General features: G+C 43.2%; 1 protein-coding gene across 5 annotated transcripts in view; it reads left to right on the top strand.

Annotated features, from left to right (window-relative positions):
- RAB14 (RAB14, member RAS oncogene family) overlaps positions 1 to 22,898 on the top strand; it is a 100,878-nt gene extending 77,980 nt beyond the window's left edge. For all 5 annotated transcript variants that reach the window (XM_033961258.1, XM_033961259.1, XM_033961257.1 and 2 more), the window contains one exon: positions 20,842 to 22,898. In XM_033961258.1, coding sequence (XP_033817149.1) covers positions 20,842 to 21,019 — 178 coding nt within the window. In that variant the 3' untranslated portion in view covers positions 21,020 to 22,898. The remainder of the gene's footprint in view (positions 1 to 20,841) is intronic.
- The last annotated feature ends 948 nt before the right edge of the window (positions 22,899 to 23,846 follow it).

Here is a 23,846-nt window from a genome sequence, read left to right as displayed (position 1 = left end):
AATGTTAACCGTAAGAGCAACCCTGCAGCACTTTTGTAGTTTAAGAAAACTGAAGTATGCTGGAAAATTTGGGCAGCAGCATAAGTCTGGAAATTACTATATATGCAGCATTGGCATAGCTAGTAATATCCAGATGAATTCATCAGAATTTGCTATTTGTCTTTTCTGTGAAGTATTGACACATTTGAAAATCCCCAGCCTTAAGTATTGTGATACTTACAGAACGAACACTGGCTGTTTTTAGTCTCTGATGATTCTGCTGAGGAGTAGCTGGGGGTGATTTAAAAAAAATATCTATTACAGATGGCAGTTGAAACACTCCTGAAAGACTATGAAAGGCTACCTACAGAATGCTGTTTTAGTTATTGGTCCACTGACGGTCCACTAATGTGGTACCATATTAATAATTAGGTCCCATCACATCCCATAAAATAGAACATGTGTTAAAATAACACTCTGCATTAGCACATGCTGGTGCAATAATGTTTTACCAACTCAAGTCGTAAGTCTTGTTTAGTAAATTTAACCACTAGAAGGCACAGAGCTAAAGAGCTTTCTGAGCTTCAATGCCAGGTTTGTTTGCAGCATTTGCTTATTTGATTTTGATTTGTTCAAGGGCCCTAATAAAACATTTGTTCTTATTCTAAATCAGTGTCTGCTTTTTTGTTGTTGTTGAAATCTGGTACTATATATAGTAATCCCGTAATTTTTAAATCACCTTGCCCTGACGCCCCTGGTATAAGACTGCAGTATTTAACATTCATTCTTCCATGTAAGAAACCTTCAAAATGAGGTGTTACAGTAACATTTGCATTTCTGGTTGCACCTGTTAATGATATCCCCCTCTCTGAATTCGCTCCCACTTGGCCTGATCCTCTTGCTTTAATGTCATTGCTCCTACTCTGTAATTTGTTTCCTCTGTTTGTTCTGAACCCTCTTTGCAATTAAACACGTCAAAAACCTTTTTTTTTGTTTGTTTTCTCTCTTGCCTTTCACCGCCCCCTCTTCCTTCTTGGCCTGTCCTCACAATTATTGCTCTCTTCTGGTCATAAAGCAAAAATCCCCACAGATTTCACTCATGTTGTCCCAGCCAGAGAGTCGACAGTACTGGGAGACGAGCAGCTCATCCTCCGGCCTGAACCTGCCTCCGGGGGTAGCTTTCCAGGGCTCGGGCCCAGCAGAGAGGATGCTCTCCCGCTATAATGCTCCGTCCTGTGTTATAGCGATCCCTGCAGCTGCCCTTGGTCCTCAGCGGCACGTTCTCTCTGCCGCGATCCTGCCCCTGACATCAGAGCAAGGGCAGGATCGCGGCAGAAAGAATGTGCCGCTGAGGACCAAGGAGAGCTGCAGAGATCGCTATAACACCAGCGAGCCTGCAAGCTGCCCTATTAGTCTAAAGAGGTAAGAGCGGGGAGGCAAGAGCGGGCAAGCTGGAGGAGGCCTTTCTGACCAACCCTCCCCCCTCAAGCAGGAGCAGCAGCAGATGGCCAGCAAGAGGCAGCGCTGCAGCTCCTGCTTTAGGAAAGCACAGGAGAAGGGCCATTGAATCGGGAGGCCAATTTTTATTTTATTTTATTTTATTTTTTTTAATTGAATCGATTCGAATCAGGCAGCACTAGTATCTAGCATATGTGACACCCAGGGACCCATCATTTTTTGACAACTCCATATCTGTATGAAAAACAATCCAGACATTGCACAACAAGTATACCTAGGAAAAGGCAGCATCTTACATACTGCAATGAGCAGTAGAACAATACACCCATTGTAAAACTAAACAAGCCAGACTAGTTCAGATTGAGCCAGCACACTCAATGCTAACAGAGAACCATGTCTTTTGTACACATAATGCAGAAAACACCTTCGCCCAGTGTGGCATATGTAATCACAAACTAACTTAAAATTTGTCTACATAGTTCAATTTTACCCCTCCTGTTTTACAAAACTGTAGTGTAGTTTTTAGCTTCAGCCACGACAATAACAGCTTCGATGTTCATAGAATTCCTATGAATGTCAGAGCTGTTACCGCCATTGCTGACACTAAAAAACGCATTGCAGTTTTGTAAAAAAGGAGGAGTAAAATTGAAATATTTAGACAAATGTTAAACTGACCCACCAAGAAGCTGGACTTTACGTATAATGCAACACCACAGAAACAGTGACATATGTCCCCTAATCTTGTGCAAAATATAAAGATAGCAGATGTAAATTTGAAAAACAGAAAAGTAGAAACATGATGCCAGATAAAGGCCAAATGGCCCATCTAGTCTGCCAATCTGCAGTAACCATTATCTCTTCCTCTCTCTGAGATCATCACTTTACAAATTAACAAATAGCACCCCCCTTTTATGAAGCTGTGTTGGGGTTTTTTAAAAATTGCAGGCCGTGGTGGTAAAAGCTCTGGTGCTCAAAGAATTCCTATGAATGTCATAACATAAGAATAGCCTTACTGAGTCAGACCAATGGTCCATCAAGCCCAGTAGCCTGTTCTCACAGAGATGGCTGACTGGTCCCTAGTAGATCAGGAAGTAGCTAAGATTCCTCCAGTGTCTCATTTGTCCAGCCCAATGGGTTGTTGCCCAGTTCTAGTCAGAGCCTGGTTGCGGGAATTTTACTGGGGATAGGCTGAGATGACAATGGATCAGTGGGTCCTGGAGGTGATTTGGGATAGTTATGCTCTGGAGTTTTCACGATCTTTGCCAGATCCTTTCTTTGTCAGGTAACTTGGAAGAGAAGAGCTTTTCGGTAGACACTGCTTAGGTTGCTGGACCTCAAAGCGGTAAGCCCAGTGCCTCCTCAGGAGATTTGCATCAACAGGTACTCCATTTATTTTGTAGTGCCCAAGAAAGAGGGGTCTTTTCGCCCCATTTTGGATCTCAAAGGTGTCAACAGAGCTTTCCGAGTTCCATCTTTTCGCATGAAATTTGTAATTCTGGCTGTCCAGCCTGGGAAATTTCTGACGTCTCTCGACCTGACGGAGGCCTGTCTACATGTTCCCATTCAGTCTTCTCAATGATTCCTATGCTTTGCGATTTTGGGAGAACATTATCAGTTTGTGTGCTTGCCTTTGGCCTAGCTACGGTGCCCTGCACCTTCACTAAGATTATGGTTGTGGTGGTAGCGGCCTTGCGAAAGGAGGCATCCTGGTCGATCAGTGTTCTGGACACCAGAGCCAATCGGCTACCATTGGTGGAATTCCAGTCCTTGCTGGAGGGCAAGTCAGTTAGAGTTCTCTCAGATAAGGCCACAGTGGTGGCTTATGTCAATCGTCAGGAGGGTACTAAGAGTTATCTGGTGGTGCTGGAGACCTCTCTGCTCATGGAGTGGACGGAGGCTCATCTTTGGGACATCTTGGCTTCCCACATTGCTGGCGTGGACAATGTCCAGGCAGATTTTTTAAGTTCTCATGTGCTGGATCTTGGCGAGTGGTGTCTCTGGCTGGAAGCCTTAGAGTTGATCAGGCTTGGGGTTTCCAAAGTGCCGAGGTTCTTCAGTCAGCGCAGGGATTGCCAGGCCGAAAGGCTGGATGCTCTGGTGCAGACTTGGCTGACGAATGGCCTGCTCTATGTCTTTCCTCCATGGCCTCTGGTGGGCAGAGTTCTTCAGGTTGCCCGGCATGCAGGCCATGTGATCCTGATGGCTCCGGACTAGTCGAGTCGCCCATGGTATGTGGATCTGGTTTGTCTGCTAGTAGCAGATCTTCTCCTGCTGTTACTCAATATTCCGACTTGGGGTCTCATTCCAATGTTCAATCCGGGTCCCTTTTGTCTTATGGCTTGGCTCTTGAAAGGGCTTGCCTAAGGAAGAAGGGATATTGGGATAAGGTGATCTCCACTCTCTTAGTGTCTCAGAGACTTTCCACCTCTCAGACATGTTCGTGTTCGGCGTCTTTTTGAGGACTACTGTTCCGCGCATGGCTTGGTTCCTCTTCAAGCTGCTTTGCCTCACATTCTGGAGTTTCTTCAGGATGGCCTATAGCGTGGCCTTGCCTGGTCTTCCCTTTGGGTTCAGATTGCTGCTTTGTCATCTTTTTGTGGTCTCTTGTGTGGTACGCTTTTATCCTCTTCACTGGGTGTGATTTGGTTCTTGAGAGCTGCAAAATTGCTTCGGCCTTCAGTTCGGTTGTCTGTTTCGGCTTGGGATCTCAGTTTGGTTCTCTCTGCTCTCGTTCATCCTCTGGTTGAGCCTCACATAAGAATAGTCTTACTGGGTCAGACCAATGGTCCATCAAGCCCAGTAGCCCGTTCTCACGGTGGCCAAAACCCAAGGAGTAGCAACATTCCATGCTTCCGATCTAAAGCAAGCAGTGGCTTCCCCCATATCTTTCTCAATAACAGATAGACACTTTCTCCAGGAAATTTTTCAAACCTTTCTTAAAACCAGCTATGTGTTCCAGCTATGCATTCCAGAGCTTAATTACGTTGAAGGACCTTACTTTAAGTCGATTTTCTTGGTGGTTATTACTTCTGCGAGACATGTTTCAGAGCTGCAGGTCTTCTTGGAGTTCTCTAGGAAGTGGGTCATGCTGTAGCCGGTTCCCTCATTTCTTCCGAGGTAGTTTTGCTGTTTCATGTCAACCAGTCCATAGTCCTGGTCTTATGTAGTCGGGAGGGCTTGTTGGAGCAGAGACAGTTGTGCAAGTTGGATATCCTTAAGGTCCTTCGCTTTTATGTTCAGTGGACCCAGGAGTTCCGTAAGTCGGATTGTCTTTTGTCCTCTTAGTGAGTCCTCATAAGGGGGACGTTGCTTCCAAGTCTACCATTGCGTGCTGGATCAAGGAGGCTATCACTTTGGCGTACCTTCTCCAAAAGAAGCCTGTTCCAGAATTTCTCACAGCTCATTTTACTCGGGGTCAAGCAGCTTCTTGGGCTGAATCTTCTCTGGAGGATATTTGTAAGACTGCAGTTTGGTGTTCTCTCCATTCCTTTGTTCGCCACTACCATGTGGCCACGCAGGCATGTCAGGACTTGGTGTTCGGTGAGCATGTTCTTGTGGCGGCCCTTCCGGAGTCCCACACATGATGGGTACTGCTTTGGTACATCCTATCAGTGAGCTGTGCCGGTCTAGAGAGACGCTGAAGAAGGAGAAATTAAGTCCTTACTTATTAATGCTAATTTTTCTTTCTTTTAGTTTCTCCAGACCAGCACAGACCCCGCCCTTTCATTTTGTTTAGTGTTTTTGCAAAGAATTTGGTTTTTTTCTGCAGGATTTGTTGTTTGTTTGGGGAGTTTAAAAAGCAGTGGCATTTGGTTCGAGTGGTTTAGCTGGTGAACTGTGGGGTGTTTCTGAAAAGTTCCTGTTCTAATCAGTATCCAACAGTGTTTTTCCCTTTGTCTTCTCCATGTAAGTGTGGAGTTGGGATGTTATCGTTTTCAGCCTGGTTCTTTTTCTGCTTGGCTATTCCCACGTGTAATAGGGACCGAATGTAATAGGAACTGCACAGCCCATGTGTACTGTAGCCAGAAGTCAATGTCTCAGACATTACCTGCTGGCAGAGGAGCGTAAACCCATCTGTTTCTGTGCTGGTCTGGAGGGACTAAAAGAAAGAAAATTAGTAGGTAAGGACCTAATTTCTCCTTTCTAGAGGCCAACTGAAACTAGGATCAAAACCAAAGATCCTAGTGAAACTGACTCTTGTTCCCTTGGCCCTAACTTTTCATTGGGTGGTACTAGCCAGCTCACAGTCTCTCAAAACTGCTGTGGGAGGTCCCAGCAACCATTTTGAGAATGGAGCTGTATAGGCAAATGGCGTTGATGCCCCTGTACAGGTCATTGGTAAGGCCCCACTTGGAGGATTGTGTTCAATTTTGGAGACTGTATCTGGCGAAGGACATAAGAAGACTTGAAGCGGTCCAAAGGAGGGCAACGAAAATGATAGGAAGCTTGCGCCAGAAGACGTATGAGGAGAGACTGGAAGCCCTGAATATGTATACCCTAGAGGAAAGGAGGGACAGGGGAGATATGATTCAGACGTTCAAATACTTGAAGGGTATTAACGTAGAACAAAATCTTTTCCAGAGAAAGGAAAATGATAAAACCAGAGGACATAATTTGAAGTTGAGGGGTGGTAGATTCAAAGGCAATGTTAGGAAATTCTACTTTACGGAGAGGGTGGTGGATGCCTGGAATGCACTCCCGGGAGAGGTGGTGGAGAGTAAAACTGTGACTGAGTTCAAAGAAGCGTGGGATGAACACAGAGGATCTAGAATCAGAAAATAATATTAAATATTGAACTAAGGCCAGTACTGGGCATACTTGCACAGTCTGTGTCTGTGTATGGCTTTTTGGGGGGGATGGGCTGGGGAGGGCTTCAGTGGCTGGGATGGGCTGGAGTAGGTTTTAATGGAGATTTTGACAGTTGGAACCCAAGCACAGTACCCGATAAAGCTTTGGATTCTTGCCCAGAAATAGCTAAGAAAAAAAATTAAAAAATTAAATTGAATCAGGTTGAGCAGACTGGATGGACCATTCCGGTCTTTATCTGTTGTCATCTACTATGTTACTATGTTTTAGCTGTTGCCTGGTCTCCTAATAGTCTTGCAGTCATGCTTTTCTCTGTGTAGATGTTTAGCTCAGATTTTAAACACACTACTATTTATTTTTCACTCCTCAGTAGTGCGGTCCAATTTGAATCAATTTGCCAATTCATTTTTGTAAAAATTGAGGTCCCCACATACCTTTTTAAAACAGCAGTTCTTCGTCAGCAGTGAGCATGAGCAATCAGAGGCTGATGCAAAACTGTTTGCACCAGCCACACAGCCTTTCCTGTGATGCAACTTCTTATTTCCACATTGCTGGGAATAAGTCAGAAGGAAGGCTGTGGGGTCAGCAGGAGCAGTGTGCATCAGTCAATGACTGTTTGTGCTCACTGCCAGCAGTAGAGAAAGGATATCTGTCTTGGTTAACTTTCAGAAAAAAAGTTCATTAACCATGGTGGGTGGGGGGGGCTAGTGGGTTAGGTGAATGATAGCATTATCTTACTGGAGACATTCTTAAGCCAAATGTATTAGCACTATGAAGATAAGAATAACTTTAGTGGCAGTTTGTTTAAAAAAAAATCACAGAGGAAAATTGCACGAAGGAGTGTGTTTTTATATGTATAATCATGAAATTTAACTGTCAAGGAAGACATGATTGCATAAAAATTATGGTAAAACGCAGCACTCCCCAATGTTTCAGGTTGTTTTCCCCAGGATTTATTCTTATTGGTCATCCATCTTATTGTAAGCTTTCCAATTGACCCAACAGTGTTCACATAGAGCAGGTGAAATAAGTACAGTGGTACCTTGGTTTACGAGCATAATTCGTTCCAGAAGCATGCTCGTAATCCAAAGCACTTGTATATCAAAGCAACTTTCCCCTTAGGGGATAATGGAAACTCAGATGATTCGTTCCACAGCCCACCTTGATGATGAAAAAGCACTAGCAGCCCACGATGTCTCTGTGTCCTCATCTTTCGCTGGCAAGCCCGCACATCCTCGCGGGTTGGAGCACCCTGCCAGACCTGCTCCAGGGGTCCACAAGATGGCAACAACAGCAGGAAGCGAAGTGTAGGACCGTAAAGGCAGTCAATGTGAATGCTGAAGCAGCAGGAGAGAAAGTGGTTCATGGGCCCAACCTCCTTCTCCTATGGCACCCACAGGATTGTCTTGTGAGCCTCCTTGTCGCCCGCTGGCGCAGCTCACTCCCCCCTGCACACGTGTCACCCTTCCGCTTAACTTGGAGTGCCACTTTCAACCCGCGCCACTGTCCTGTACACCTCGACTGCGCATGCACCCGCAGAGCCAACATCCGAGGACAGACGCCAGCTCTCGCTCTCCACCAATCGGAGGCTGCTGAAAAGAAGGGCACGAGAATTTGGAGGTGGGTTTCGAAGGGAGGGTGATGGGAAAGTTTTCTTTTGCTGATCATTATCTTTTGGGGTTTCCTTGGTTATGAGTTGACCATGTTGGGGAAATTCGGCACATGCGTCTTTCAGAGAAGCTGTTCAGGTAGCACTTGCGATGGTGGTTTGGAGGACTCGTGTATCGAGTCAACACTCATCTTGAGAGTCTCAATTTGCTTGAGTGTTTTGCTCGTCTTGCAAAACACTCGCAAACCGCGTTACTTACAAACCGAGGTTTGACTGTACTATCATATAAACCATGCAGCTAATATACATAGGTCACTATTATTGTAGATAAAGGCTCCATGGTCCATCTAGTCCACTCATTTCATTCTTACTGCAGTGCCATAGATAACCAGTCGATCTCTGACTGGCTACTTGCTGTTTCATAACTAGAAATCTCCGTTTGCTTATCTTGAATTATTTGCTTAGTTTGTGCTTTTCTAACAATGATGCATTACTATTCAGTTAGCTGTTTGTCTTCACTGCCCACTTGTAAATACTTGTAGGAATAACTTGATACATCCTATTTTGGTTTACACTTCTCCCTCCATATCCGCGGTTTCCATATCTGCGGATTTGCTTATTCGTGATTTTTTGGCTGCTGACTCCGCCCCCCCCCCCAATTATATCATCATTAAAGTACTCTTTCCTTTTACTGTTCCGTACTGAACCGATAAAGTTTATTGCTTACCATTAACTCTGAAAATCGCTGCTTATAAATTTTCTCCCACAAATTCGCTGCTTCTATGCTTCCCAGTGTGCACTGAGAAAAACGCTGCTTCCCAGCATCCATAGAGAGAAAGGCTTCTTCCCAGCATGCCTGCCCAGAAATCGCTGTAGAAAAGTTATTCGCGGTTCCAATAATAAAAATGGAAAGCTTTTTCTAAAAACCACGAATAACATTAAAGTTATTTGCGCGCCTATGGTCTGCCCGCATCCCCCGCGAATACGGAGGGAGAAGTGTATTTCATGTAATCTTAGAAAGTTTAGGTGTTTATATACATGGCACATCTTATGCATTTTCTTATGTAATAGCTTATTTAAATTGTACCACTCTTGAGTGAATTCTTTCATAAAATTAGACTTAGAACTGATTGAATATACAAATGTTCAAGCAGGAATTCTTATGATCCGAGAGCTATCTAAATAGCATTTATATGATAACAAGAATAGCCTTACTGGGTCAGACCAATGGTCCATCAAGCCCAGTAGCTTGATGTAATATTTGCTGTGTGTGTAAAAATGTTATACATCATAGGCTGTCAACACAGGCTTCCATGTGAATAAAACTATTGACTATCTCTAGTTGTTTTGTATGTCTATAATTTTATATAGTAGGTCACTACACATAATATTCAGATTTCCACGCAAATATTATACACCTAATCACCTTAGTCCCATAGTTGCTTTAAAGAACTGAACTGGAAAGAAACAAAATGGATGATGAATAGCAAGGTTGTGTATTTGTCTCTGTGGTAAACTTTTATCTGAAAATTGCTTCTATTCCTAAAAGAATGGGGAAAATTTGGGCAACCTCCAGCCCACAACAAAACCAAAGCCTGCAGTAGATGTAGATTTCGTTTTTCACGCAACCTGCCATGTCAAATCAGGGTGATGCTGATGTTTGGGTAGCTGGGAAGAGCCCTGACCTGGGGAGTGAAGTTAAACTCAGCCCTATGGATCTTTTCACTACTTCTGGCACAATGAGGAGGGGGCAGTATTGGAACTGCAGGCAACTCTGGGGGGGGGGGGGCTCTGACTACTACTGCCACCTTGCTGGATAATCCTCCAAGTAAGGCAGCAAGAGGGATGCTGGCTACAGAGGAAGTACTTGGGTTACAAGCTGATGCTTTGGGACATTCAGTTCCTGCACTGGTTAAACACGAGAAGGTAACTGAAATCTATATGGAATGACTTGGAGAAACTGTACCAGGTATATTCTGGTGGTGTGCCTAAGGTGAATTTGAATTCTGCTCAAATATTGAAAATGAAAGAAACTGTTGGAACACACACACGAGTAACCTGGAACCAATAATTACACAATTACAACAAAAAGCAATTACAGATTTTTTTTTTTTTGTTCAAGATCAAACTTTTTTTCATTGTAAAGCTGAGAATTTTAAAAATTATATAAGACACTTGAATTTGAGGATTCTCAATTTCCCACATAGTGTTGACATCTACTCCTAGGGAACTGGTTTTTTAAAATAGAATTTTGAAAAATATTCAAATATCCTGAGTCAGGCTTGCCCCCATTACAAAAGGTACCTAACACCCAACCTATGGCTGAACTTGTAGATTTACTGGAGGACTTCTCAACAGTTAGTTTGAATTTAACTCAATTATTAGAAAACTCAACTGATAAGTAATCTCCTGATCAACACTACTTGTTACCTTTTGTTTTTCAGCAAGATAAAGATGCGTTATATTTTAGATCTTCTAATTGTATATTTCTTGGTGGGAAAACTTCAATATTTCCTGATTTTTCTAAATGGACTTAAACTAAGAGGAAGAAGTTTTTTTGCAATTTAAATAATAGGTTGTGAATTTGAGAGGTAAATTTCAATTAAAGTTATTCTTGCAAATATGTAATAATATCATTAGAGTATCATAGAGCTTCTTTGATAGATGGATACCTCTTCTGGTCAACAGTTGTTAGAAACATAGAAACTTGATGGCAGATAAAGACCAAATGGCCCATCCAGCCTGCACATCCGCAGTAACCATCATCTCTTCCTCTCTCTGAGATCCCACATGCCTATCCCATGCTTTCTTGAATTCAGACACAGTCTCTGTCTCCACCAACTCTTCTGGGACTGTTACACGCATCTACCACCCTTTTTGTAAAAAAAAGTATTTCCATAGATTGCTCCTGAGCCTATCACTTCTTAACTTCATCCTATGCCCTCATATTCCAGAGCTTCTTTTCAAATGAAAGAGACTCGACTCGTGCGCACTTATGCCATGTAGATATTTAAACGTCTCTTATCATATCTCCCCTCTCAAGTATACATATTGAGATCTTTAAGTCTGTCCCCATGCGCTTATGATGAAGACCACACACCATTTTAGTAGCCTTCCTCTGGACCGACTCCATCCTTTTTACATCCCTGTGAAGGTGCAATCTCCAGAACTGTACATAACTCTCCAAATGAGGTCTCACCAGAGTCCTATACAGGGGCATCAATACCTCCCCTTTCCCACTGGCCGCACCTTCCCCATGCACCCCAGCATCCCTCTAGCTTTTGCTGTCTTCCACGCAACCAGTTTCTGACCCAGCCCATCATTTTGGGGCCCATCCCAAGAGCACTCGGTTTATTTATAAGATGTCTGTATGGAACACTGTCAAAGGCTTTGCTAAAATCCAAATGCACCACATCTAGCACTCTCCCTCTATCCAATTCTCTGGTCACCCAGGCAAAGAAATTGATCAGATTTGTCTGACAAAACCTACCTCTAGTGAATTCATGTTGCCTCCGGTCCTGTAATCCTCCGGATTCCAGAAACTTCACCATTCTTTGTTCCAAAAGCATCGGCCTTAATTTGCTTACCACAGAAGTCAGACTTGCTGACTTGAAATTCCCTACTTCTTCCTTACTTCCACTTTGTATAGAGGGACCACATCTGTCCTTTTCCTGGCACCACTCCCGACTCCAGAGAAGCATTGAAAAGATTAGTCAGTGGAGCCACCAGAATTTCCCTGAGTTCCTTCAGCACCCTCGGATATACACCATCTGGCCCCATTGCTTTGTCTACCTTTAATTTAGCTAGCTCTTCATAAACACAATCCTCTGAAAATCGATCATGGTCTACCACTCCTCCATCCCAACTCCTGGTGCTTCAGCCGTGAACACAGAACAGAAATATTTGTTAACCAATTCAGCCTTTTCTTTATCAGCTTCTACATATTCCTCCCCTTCAGTTTTGAGTCTTACAATGCCACTTTTGCACTTATTCCTTCCATTCATTTTTCATATACACACAATATAACCGTATTAATATGTAATGGTGACCACAAAATTAAAAAACACAAAGCACACTCTACACAGAGAATGTTGTTAATTATCATTTTTATCATTTATAATAATTATCTATCCATACTAGTGCTTAAGCCCATTACATTAACGGGTGCTAGAAGAGATGTGTAAACTTTTAGCACAGTGGGGCGCTGAGGCCTTTATTTCTTTTTCTTTCTTTACTTCCTGCTCCCCCTGTCCAGGAGTAGCCCTTCTCCCTTCCTTTTACCTCCCCCCTGTCCAGCAGCACCTCTTCCCTGCTTTCCCTGTCCAGCAGTAGCCCTTCTCACTTCCTTTTACCTCCCCCCTGTCCAGCAGTAGCCCTTCTCCCTTACTTTTACCTATCCCCTGTCCAGCAGAACCCCTTCCCTACTCTTATCTGGTAAGTCTCCCGTGTTTTCTGAAACAGCTCTGCCAGGACCCACTGCAGGCTCTTTTCAGCTGGGGAAACCGCCACAGGCGTCGCAAACCATCACTGCCACAGGCTCCTACTGCACATGCGGTGGCATGGCACCACGGATCATGGAGGCATGGAGATTGAAGTGCGCATGCGCACTAAGGGTTTTATTTTAGCGGATATTTTCAAAGAAGTCAAGGCAGATGGCTTTAAAATATGCAATGTCTCACCTCAGTAACAACTATAGAAAAATAGACAAATGTAGTGCAAAATATAGACAGATATAAATTCTCAAACCTGACACATTTCGTTCACTAAATTGAAAAGAAAATAATTGTCTGGTGATTTTCATGAGTCTCTACTTGCAGTTCCTTCTGACGGCATCCAGTATTTTTTCTTTCTGCCTCCTGCATGCTTCCTCTCATCTGGACCTCATTCCCTTCCCTTATCAACATCTCTCTGTTCCTCCATGAGTCCAACTTTTCTTCCTCTCTCCTCCACCCCTATTGGCAACATGTCTCCCTCTTTCTCTCACTATCCATCTGTCTTCCTCTCATTCCCTCCCTTGTCTCAAAGGGAATGGGGAAATGGAGAGATCTAGGGTGCATCTTTCCTACCTACTCTACTGCCACATCCAACATTTCTCCCTCTCTCATCCCCTAGGTCATGGGCAGCATTTTTCACCACTGCCCACCAGTCCCATGCCCATTTCTTCTATCACCCCTCTCCAGCACCATGCCACATCTCTTCCTCCATCACTGTCCAACATTCATCCCCTTCATTATCCTAGGACAAGCAGGCAGCATATTTTCACATGTGTGATGTCATCCACGGCATTGTGGGAGCCTGCTAAGAAGCCTACCGCTTCCCAACAAGCTTCACAGGTCTCTACAGAATCGAGTTAGTTGATGCAGACTAGAAAATGACATGGGGACAAATTTTTCCCCATCCCCGTGAGTTCTTTTCCTGTCCCTGCCCCATTCCTGCATGCGCTGTCCTCATCTGCACATGCCTCAAACACTGTAAAATCATGTGTTCGAGGCTCGTGCGGTTAAGGCAGAGCTTACAGGAATGGGGCAAGGACAGTGCCAAAACCTGAGGGGACGAGGAATTCTCTAATGCAGACCAAACAACGATGCTACCGCTCTCCAGCTTTGCAGGTTGTCTCTCCAAGGTGTACTTCCTCGTCGAGGTCACTCACAGCAAGGCAACCTGCTACACCATTGGAACCAGCTGTTCAGCCTTCAGTACCTGTGTCATCGTTTTGGGAAAGACTGAGTTTTTCCAGAGGGAGCTGGGTAGTGTGTTCAAGCTGCTGGTACAGGCCCAGCTTGAGCATAGCATTATGAGGCCTGAAAGTACCAATGCCAGTTCGATGGAGCATTGATCATCTCCTGTGAGGCATCATCATTCCTCTTCTTGACGCCACTCACCATCCAGTCATTGTTGTTCCAGGTCATCACATTGATGTTTGAGGCATTGAACAATATCTTTGAGACAACAACATTCCTTTTCAAGATCATCTCAACAATCCCATGCATCGAAACGCAAATGAGATATACACCAATCCTTGTCATCGTCTTCAAAGGATCGGTACCGATGGTGTCGGAAGATTTCTCACAGTCATCGTCATCATCGTTCTCCATCTCCAAGCCTTCTTTATGATTTAGATTTGTTCTTTCACAGACTGTTCACCTACTTTGTCTGATCCTGACTCATTTAGTCTTTCTCCACAACACTCACCTCTTCAGAGGAAATCTCCTTCAGAGAGACTTTATTTTACTAAATACATCAGGCAGTTGGGCAGAGCAGTAAGTTGGAATCCGATACTGCCCATAGTGTGGAATACATGGAGTCCTTTGTATTATGATGAACCTCCTAAAGAGCTCCTCAAGCTACCACTTCATGGTATTGTCAAAGAGACTCTGGTTAAGAATTGCAGTGGCCCCAAAGAAGCTTGATTCTTTATACAGAATTGTTTCTTTTCCTGGGTTTGATAAACCACAGCTTCATCATCAGTCATTAGTGGTGGAATCAACCCTTAAGAAATTTTCTACTACCAAGGTTTATGCTTCAATACCTCAGGACATGAGAGCCAGACTATGGACAGATTTGGTTGTAGACTCTACCAAAAAACCATGCTGGCTAGTGGGACACTCAATTACAATTTTTATTTTTCCTGTTATTTGAAACATTTGGTCAATCAGCTACCTAATTTTGACCACTATATTCCTTAACACCTTGCACACTAGCAACAGATTATATCTGTTCTGAAACAAACTAGACAATATACAGCAAGGTCGGCCTATGATGCATTTGAAATGTCTTCCAGAGCATCGGACATGTCAGTTGCTTTGAGATGCCTGGCTTGGCTAAGAGTCTCTAATATGGACATTAATCTTCAAGATCGATTAGCCAATATTCCATGTTTAGGAGATGAGCTGTTTGGAGATTCTATTGAAGCAGCTACACAAAAGTTAACATTGCATGAAACAAGTTGGGATTCTTAGGTTAAGCCAAAGGCTAAACCTTCCACTTCAAGGCAGTCGACCAAGCCTTCTCCTTCATATCAGAGGTACTATATTGCTAAATAACCCGTTTCTAGACAGCCTCCTCAGAAGATGCAAAGGCAACAGTGTTCTCAAAAGTCTCAATCAGCAGCCCCTCTGAAGCCTGCTCAGTCTTTTTGACGCACTTCTTGAGCGCATAGCCGTTGTTCCTCTCTTACAGCCTCTTTCTCAACCAATAGGAGGTTGTCTGCAAATTTATTACCAATATTGGACTCTGACAATGATCGATTCCAGGGTTCTCAAAGTAATCAAGGATGGTTACTCTCTCTCCATTTTCTCTCCATGCCTCCAAATCATCCACCGAGGGTCCTCTTTCAATCATCAGCAAAAGTCCCTTCGGGAAATAGGCCTTGCTTCATCTAAATGCCATAGAGGTAGTCCCACCCTCTCAGAAGAATAAGGGATTCTACTCCAGGTATTTTCTTGTCCCAAAGAAGACGGGAGATCTGCGACCCATCCTCGACCTCCGACATCTCAACAAGTTTCTAGTAAAAGAAAAATTTTGAATGTTATCCCTAGGAACCCTATATCCCTTGTTAGATCACGATTGGCTATGCTCTCTAGATATCAAAGAGGCTTATACCCATATACCAATTCATCCAACTCACAGAAAATTTCTGCGGTTTCAAGTTGTCCACCAACATTTTCAGTACAAGGTCTTGCCCTTCAGCTTGGCCTCCTCAAGGGTCTTCACCAAGAAGTCAAAGATTTCAAGTCTTTCCTTATCTCAATGATTGGCTGATAAGACGTTTCTCTCCAAGGTGTGTGTTTGGCAACTCGGTCAACAATCCTTTTTCTTCAACAGTTGGGGTTTGAGGTCAATATCCCCAAATCACAATTTCAACCCTCTCAAACTCAACATCATTTAACTCGGGGTATTTCTTCCACAGCAAAAGACAACCTCATCCAACTTTGCAATCAAGTTTCTCATCTCCCAACCATCTCGGCCATACACGATGAGACTCTTGGGTTGCATGGCCTCCGCAATCCATGTTACTCCATGTTCGCGAGACTTCATCTCGGAACAGCTCAGTGGTCTCTGGTGTCTCAATGGTCTCAGGCTCTTGATCCTTTTTCCCAGATTACTGTCACACCATCACTGCATCAGTCTCTTCAGTGATGGATGAATTCTTCAATCTTTCCAGAGGGCTCTTATTTCAAACACTGCTGCATCAGAAAGTTCTGACCATGGACTCCTCCTTGTATGCTTGGGATGCTCATATGGACAGTCTCTGGACACAGGGCCACTGGTCTGTTCAAGAACAGAAGCTCCATATCAATCTCTTGGAACTCGGAGCAGTTCACAATGCTTTGAAAACATTTCAACATAGTACTGTATATCCAATCACATGCTCCTTGTTCGTGCAATCAAGTTACGATGTATTACATAAACAAGGAGGCACAGGTTCTCTAACTCTGTGAAGAGGCAGAGAAGATTTGGAACTGGGAGATTTCTCGGAACATCTTTTTGAAAGCAGTCAATGTTCAAGGAGAGCAAAATATTCTTGCCAACAAACTCAGCAGGTGTCTTCAAATACACGAGTGGACACTTCACTCCAAGGTTTTACATCAGGTTTTCTCCCTTTGGGGAACTCCTCAGATACACTTATTTGCGTCCCCCATCAAGCACAAACTGCCTCCAGTTCTGTTCAAGACGATACTTTCATTGGCTGGAGGCTGATGCTTTTCTCCTGGATTGGATGGACTATTTCTCTATGCATTCCCTCCAATTCCACTCATTCTCAAGACACTGGTCAAACTCGAGCAAGAGTCAGCCACCATGTTTCTAATATCTCCTCTGTGGCCCAGGCAACCATGGTTTTCCCTTCTGCTTCAAGTCACGGTCAAAGATCCAATAACTGTAGATATTTCCATCTCTTCTCACTCAAGAGTCAAGGGTTGCTTTTACATCCCAATCTGCAGTCGTTACACACGACATCTTGGTACCTTTCGGCAAAACCTCAATAGTCAATGATCTTTCTGATCCTGTCAGAGCCATTTTAGATGCATCCAGAAAATCTTCCACTAAGCAATGTTACCAGCAGAAGTGGATGCAGTTTCTTCAGTGTTGGAATATCTTCTACATTTATCCAACTCGGGTCTTAAAACCACTTCAGTCAGAGTTCATCTTAGTGCTAACAGTGTGTTCCGTATTCAGATCTGCACGTTTGAGTTATTTAGCACTAAAATTCACAGGAGAGCCCTAGGATGTTTCACAGTTGACACCTTCTAGGTGCAAACCAGTGGCAGCCGTTTCCTCCTGAGGTTGGAGGTTGGTTGTGCGACTGAGGGCTCTCCTTATAAATTATAAATTATTTATTTACTTTAATTGAGTATCTTTATACTCCGACCGCTTGCGCAGGCAGTCTCTTCCCCTGCACACAGTTTTTCATCTTGGGGCTAGGGAGACTCGTTTTGTCACCGTATTCAGATCTAACAACAAATCTCTGGCTTCGCATCCTCTTGTTTCTAGATTTATGAAAGGTCTTTTCAACATCAAACTGTCTCCGGTGGCTTGGGATCTTAATGTTGTTCTCTCCAGACTAATGAAGTCTTCATTTCAATATTGTTGGTTCATCTTAAATTCCTCACTTTTTACTCTCCATCACTTCTGCATGTCGAGCGAGTGAGCTTCAAGCCTTGGTGTCGGACCCACATTTTACAGTTTTTCACCATAAGGTGGTTCTCTGCACTCGTCCAAAATTCCTACCAAAAGTGGTCTTGGAGTTTCATCTCAACGAGTCTATCGTGCTACCAGTTTTTTGTTTTCCAAAACCTCATTCACACCCTGGTGAGGCAGCTCTTCATACCTTGGATTGTAAATGAGCCTTGGCTTATTATTTACAAAGGATTCAATCTCACAGAACATCTCCTTTGACCCAAACAGACTGGGCAAGCCTGTAAGCAAGAGAACTAGTTCCCCATGACTGGCGGTTTGTGTTTTCTTTTGCTATGCTCAGGCTGGGCTGCAGCTAGGGGGCCATGTCACAGTACATAAAGTCTGAGCTATGTCAGTTTCAGTTGCATTTTTGTGCTCTACTCCCATTGATGAAGTCTGCAAAGCAGCTACTTGCATACCTTTACCTCTCACTAATGTCTGGAATCTTTCTCCAGATTTGATGCTCACTTCGGCAAAGCAGTTTTACAAAATTTATTCTCTTAATTGGCCAACTCTCCCTCTGTCAGATTTCAGTAAGCTGGAGTCCCATATGTGAGAATATGCTGCCTTCTTGTCCTAGGATAAAGCACAGTTACATACCGTAACAGGTGCTATCCAGGAACAGCAGGCAGATAGTCTCGCACCCCACCCACCTCCCCATGTTGGTTCTTAGCCTGAGGAATGTCACGTCTCAGCGGGCAGGAAGGCACTCATGCATGTAAAATGCAGGCAGTTGCGAAGTTTAGTAACAGTTCACTTGTCGGACTGTCCGTACCGGTCTCCTTGGATGACATCACCCATCACCCATATATGAGAATATCTGCTTGCTGTCCCTGAATAACACCTGTTACGCTAAGTAACTTATCTGTCCCTCTGTTCTCTCTCCACCACCATATCCAACATTTCTCCCTCTCATCCTTCTCGCCCCCATGCATCTCTACCTCACTCTTCTCTCTGCTCAATTTTCCTCATTCTTCCTTTCCATGTAGAGATCTGCACGGGAACGGGGATTGCGGGAATCCCGCGGGACTCCCGCAGGGATCCCCCACAGGTCTACGGGACTCCTACGGGGATCCCCCCTCCAGGTCTATGGGACTCTCACAGGGATGGAACCAGGGTTCCTGAGGCCTGGAAAGAGAATTAGTAGAAGATAGACAAAAGCAGAAACTGGGATCAAGATGATGGAAAAACAAAATGTCCCACTGGCTACAGCAAGGGAGATGTTCATTTTGAGGGGGGCTAAGCTCAAAGTGGGAGGCCCAGCCCCCTTTCATGGCCACCAATTGTGTTTAGTACAAAATGAAGCATTTGCTGAGTTTGTTTTGGGGTTTCCAGTTCAGGTTTGGCACATTTTTCCTATGCATCCCTTGTCCTGAAAAGTGCCTCTCTCAATTCTGCTTTAAATGATTTCGATGCTGTATTGTTTGATTCTTTACTCGTTGCTGCATGAAAAAACATTTGTGGATCTTGGAAGGACCTCTCACAAATTACCTATGCCAGATGGTGGAACCAGATTTGTTTGCTCTACAGCTTTATATTGCCAAAAAATCCAACTCTTAACAAGAAATGGTCGACCCTACAGTCGCACCTGTCTATTCTAATTCTTTCTGATGTTAAGCATCTCTTATTTCTGTTCTCTGTTATTTTTTATATTGCATTTTATTGTTGGTTTAAATAAACTAAGACTTTTAAAAAAATCAAAACTGTCAGAAGTAAATTGCTGCTTTTTATGGGGGGGGGGGCGGGGACAGAGGAGATTCCTCGCATGGGACAGAGGGGATTCCTTATGGGGACGGGCGGGGATGGAGGGGATTCCTTATGGGGATGGACGGGGACGGAGGGGATTCTTACGGGGACGGGCGGGATTTCTGTCCCCGCACAACTCTCTATTTCCATATGTACCATCCCTTTTCCTCTCACTCACCCACTCATGCCCAACAATTCTCCCAAGTTAGTACTTCCTTCCTGTGTTCCAAATTCTGCCCCCCTTCCTTTTTCCCTTTGTCCCACGATCATGTCCTCGCTCTCCCTTACTTGTTACAATTTGCTCGCTCCCTTCAAGGCCATCCAGCTGGACTGCTTCTGCCTTGAGCCGCACAGGGATATGTTGCGGGCAGCGGCTCTTACAAGCACGTGGCTGACCTAAAAGCCTTCCCTCTGATATCAGCTCTGATGTCAAAGAGAAGGCTTCTGGGTCAGCCATGTGAACGCCAGAAAGAGCAGCACTGAAGGAGGTAACTGGGATCTCCCGCTGACCTGGAAGGCTTCTCTCTGACATCAGCTTTGACAGAGGGAAGCCTTTTTGGGTTGGCTTCGGCGGAGGGGGGGATGCAGGAAGAGAGCATGGGATCCCTGGTGGCGGCGGTGCTTTGGCAGAGGGGTGGCAGGAGGAAGGAGGGCATGGGATCCCTGGTGGCGGCGATTAAGGAGGAAGGGGGGTGGGAAACCTGTGCAGTGCTGCGTACCCCTAAGGGTATGCGTACCATGTATTGAGAAGCTCTGATACATAGCATTGGCTGTCCTATAAAGTAACTTGTGCAGCTAGAGTCTACCATACTTTCATGAAGCTAACAATAGAAAGAGTGGTAAGTCATTGATGTGAATTAGAGAATGGCACGGGGACAATTTTTTTCCCCATCCCTGCAGGAACTCAGTTTCCCTGTCTCCATGAGCTTTGTCGCTGTCCCTGTTCCATTCCCGTAAGCTCTGCCTTAACTACACAAGCCTTGAACACTTGTGATTTTAAAATATTTGAGGCTTGGGCAGATGAGGATGGATCTTGCAGGAATGGGGCAGGGACAGGAAAATAACTTGCGGGGATGGGGAAAAATTTGTCTACGTGTCATTGTCTAATGTGAATAACCCATAGATAAGAGGACCCTGTTTTATTGATGGGATTTTAAATGCCTTATTTTTATATGGTACTTTTATTTGTGGTATATACAAATAAATATGAAATATCCTGTCTCCCCCTGTATGTGTTGCTTTGGAGATTGAGGGTCATTTTGCAAAGTATTTCTGTGGACAAGACAGTGCTTCATATGCAGAAATATGCTCTGATAAAACTGCCTTTCCAATATACAGCTAAAAAGTTACTTGACATGAACTGAGCAAATATGTCTGAGGTCTTAGTCACAACCTAAGGAAGTTTTTAAAACATAAGCGTGTGCATACTTTTTGAAAAAGGAAAAGTAAGATGTCTGTGTAAAAATGACCCATATAGTGTTACCTAATATGTGAACAAATAAGCACTGTATCTGTAATATATGCCAAGCTGAAAATTAAAGCAGAAACTTCTTTCTTTATGTTAGAGGTGAGAATGTGGAGGATGCATTCCTGGAGGCTGCCAAGAAAATATATCAGAATATCCAAGATGGAAGCCTGGATCTGAATGCTGCAGAGTCTGGTGTACAGCATAAACCTTCTGCTCCACAGGGAGGACGACTAACCAGCGAGCCGCAGCCTCAGAGAGAAGGCTGTGGCTGCTAGTGACTTCACCCCATGGCCTTTTCTGACCTTTCAGCTCCTGTTGAAGCGGTATTTTTTTACTGCCTCACTGTCTCCTGTATACCTTACTGGGTTTAAATTAAATAAAGCAGAGACAACAGTTTAACACCAGTACTAAACTGCTAAATGACTATAGCTATAATCAGGTTATCAAAGGCAAGTAGAGTAATAAAGAGACCCTCTCCTGCATGGTAAATCTAGAAGTTTCTTAATTGTCCTTGTGATAGATGTCACCAATCCATGGTTTCAAAAATGAGCACTGATGGTGGACCTTCCTGATTTTTACACTTTTTTGCAGGGCTGTGTTATGGTTAACTTTTATGGCATCTCTTCTTTCCCCATGCTGTAACTGTTATTCTAAAATCTATCCATAGTAATTATATAATGTTTGCTATTAGAAAAGGAGATCTGTAACTATGCGGGGCATTTTGTTGGGAAGGGAAATATTCTTTCCTATTTTTTTTTTTTTTTCCATTTTTTTGTAGGAGTACACATTTACTTCTGTCTTAATTTTATACAGGGAAAACATTTCATGTATATTTTCCTTGTGCTTAATAGCTTTACTTAGTGGGGTTTTGTCATTTTATCCCTCATTTAATAACAATACGTAAATATGTATAAAGTTTGAAGGAACTGAGCTAACATTTAAATACATTGTGTGTATATGATTTTAATGAAGAAAATAAATTGGTTATTGGCATTAGTATAGAGGAAAATCATTTTGTACAGTATGGACTCTGTGACCCACCCCCTTTCTCATTTAGCACAATAGATGTATCTGCAGTTTACAAAGTAACTATAGTCTTTCCTTCTTCCTCAGTTGAATTTCCGATAATGTCTGTTCCATCTTTGCACTGTTTTATTCTATGCTGTTTGAAAAAAACAAAAACCAAACAAAAAACCTTATTGTGCAATCAGCAATGTGCTAACGCTTTTTTTGTAAACATTTTGGCCTTTTTTTATTTAGCTGCATTTTCTGCCTTACATTGTATGGCGGCTGTTTACTGCATCTTTTTTTGCTTTTTATAGTGTATTCATTGAGTGGTTCAGTTTAAAACTGGATAAGCAGAACTGCTGTTCAGGGATTTTTAACATAAGAGCTGTGCATTTTAACACTACAGAGGAATATGTATTAAAATAATACTCCTTTTATAAAGTAGGAATGTCTCATTCTATTCAGGCAGTGTGATTTATCTGCCAACATGTATTTCAGTTCTAAAAGCTTATATAGATAGCAGTTGAAATAATTTTAAATTTTGCTTTAACTTTGAAGGTAAATTTTTCATTTGATGGCACTTAAACATCTAACTTAATTATGAGTTAGCAGATGCTTTCCTTTTTTTTTTTTTTTTTTTTACATTGAAGGAAGGTCACGAAAACAATAAAACAAATACCATTAAACCAAGCTGCAGTGTTAAAATTCAAAGTAGTGTTAAAATCCCCTCTTGTGAACACTACCTGTGAAACATTTATAAGCAAACTCTGGTATTGGACTGTTGAGTGGTTAATACTGATTGCAAAGCCAGCACAGAAGTGTAGGCACTGGTTCACTAGTATAGTCCCATGCGTTTTAAGCTATGGAGTTTGCGATGGTAGGGCAGTATATTAGGCATTTAGCTTTAACTATGAAGATGTTTTCAAGCCACCAGGGGGACCATGGCCTTTTGACAGAATCATTAATTTGGGTGAAGTAGATATGCTAATTTGATTCCAGCTAATATGTTCCAGTGAAATATTTTAAATTCCTTAGTTGCAGTAGGTTTTTGTCACACAATTTGTTTGGACTGCTGTACTATTTGTTTGATGTAACAAAATGCTATTAATCTGAATATTTGTAAATAAAGTACCTGTATCTAGATAAGCATTTGCTTTATTCCTGCATAATCTTTTGACAAACTGAATCAGTAAAGTGCCCAGTTGTTAAAAAGCATGACATTCCTGCCTTTGAAAAGAGGGGTTTCACAAACATATGTATCCCTTAAAATAGATACTCATTTTAACACACAAGCTTTTTCCTCGTATCTCTACCTTTTGTAAATAGGAATTGTAAGAAAATATACTAGAGCTGAAGACGACCAGCTCATTGTCCTAGAATTTTGTAGATGGTGAAGGTTTTGCTTAGAGTGGAATAAACTCTATATACACATACAGGTAGTCATTGACTTATGACCTATCCAAGTTACGACTGTTCGACTTACGACAAGACTTCTGCTCTCCGAAGAAAGAAAATGTTAACAAATTGCTTTAAGATGATAAAATATCATTATGCAGTCTAATATTCTTGCCTTAATTTAACATAGGCTGACTTACATCCTGATCACTTAAGACCTAGCAGTCGGAACCAATTGCGGTTGTAAGTTGACGACTACCTGTACCTCCTCTTTCACCCCCTTCTGACATAATTTGAATGCAGCAATAAATAGGCTTTGGGCTAGGTATTAGATAGCTGAAGAGGATCACTGCTGGTGAGTTTGCACAGCAGTGACGTTTCTCAGCTAGACCATGAAGGGGCTGGGTGGGGGGGAGGTCGGAGCCAGTGAGGGGTGGGGGAGAGTGGAACAGTTGAGTGAAAGAAGCAACAGCAGAGGGTGGGTGGGGAGGTGGAGAGAGAGAATGTTGGACAGGGTTGGGTTAAGGGAAGGACAAGAAATGGGACTTGGGAGAGGGAATAGAGAGGGAGGGATATTATAAACAGGGAAGAAGATGGAAACATGTTGGACCTGTTGCCAGAGGGGAAGAGGAGAAAGATGTTGGACATGTGAGGTGAGGGAAGGAAAAGATGGAGATATGTTGGATATAAGGGGTGGAG

The sequence above is a fragment of the Geotrypetes seraphini genome, chromosome 10, assembly GCF_902459505.1.
Source record: "Geotrypetes seraphini chromosome 10, aGeoSer1.1, whole genome shotgun sequence".
NCBI lineage: Eukaryota > Metazoa > Chordata > Amphibia > Gymnophiona > Dermophiidae > Geotrypetes > Geotrypetes seraphini.
The sequence above is the reverse complement of the archived record's forward strand: the minus strand, read 5'-3'. Positions and strand labels throughout refer to the sequence as shown.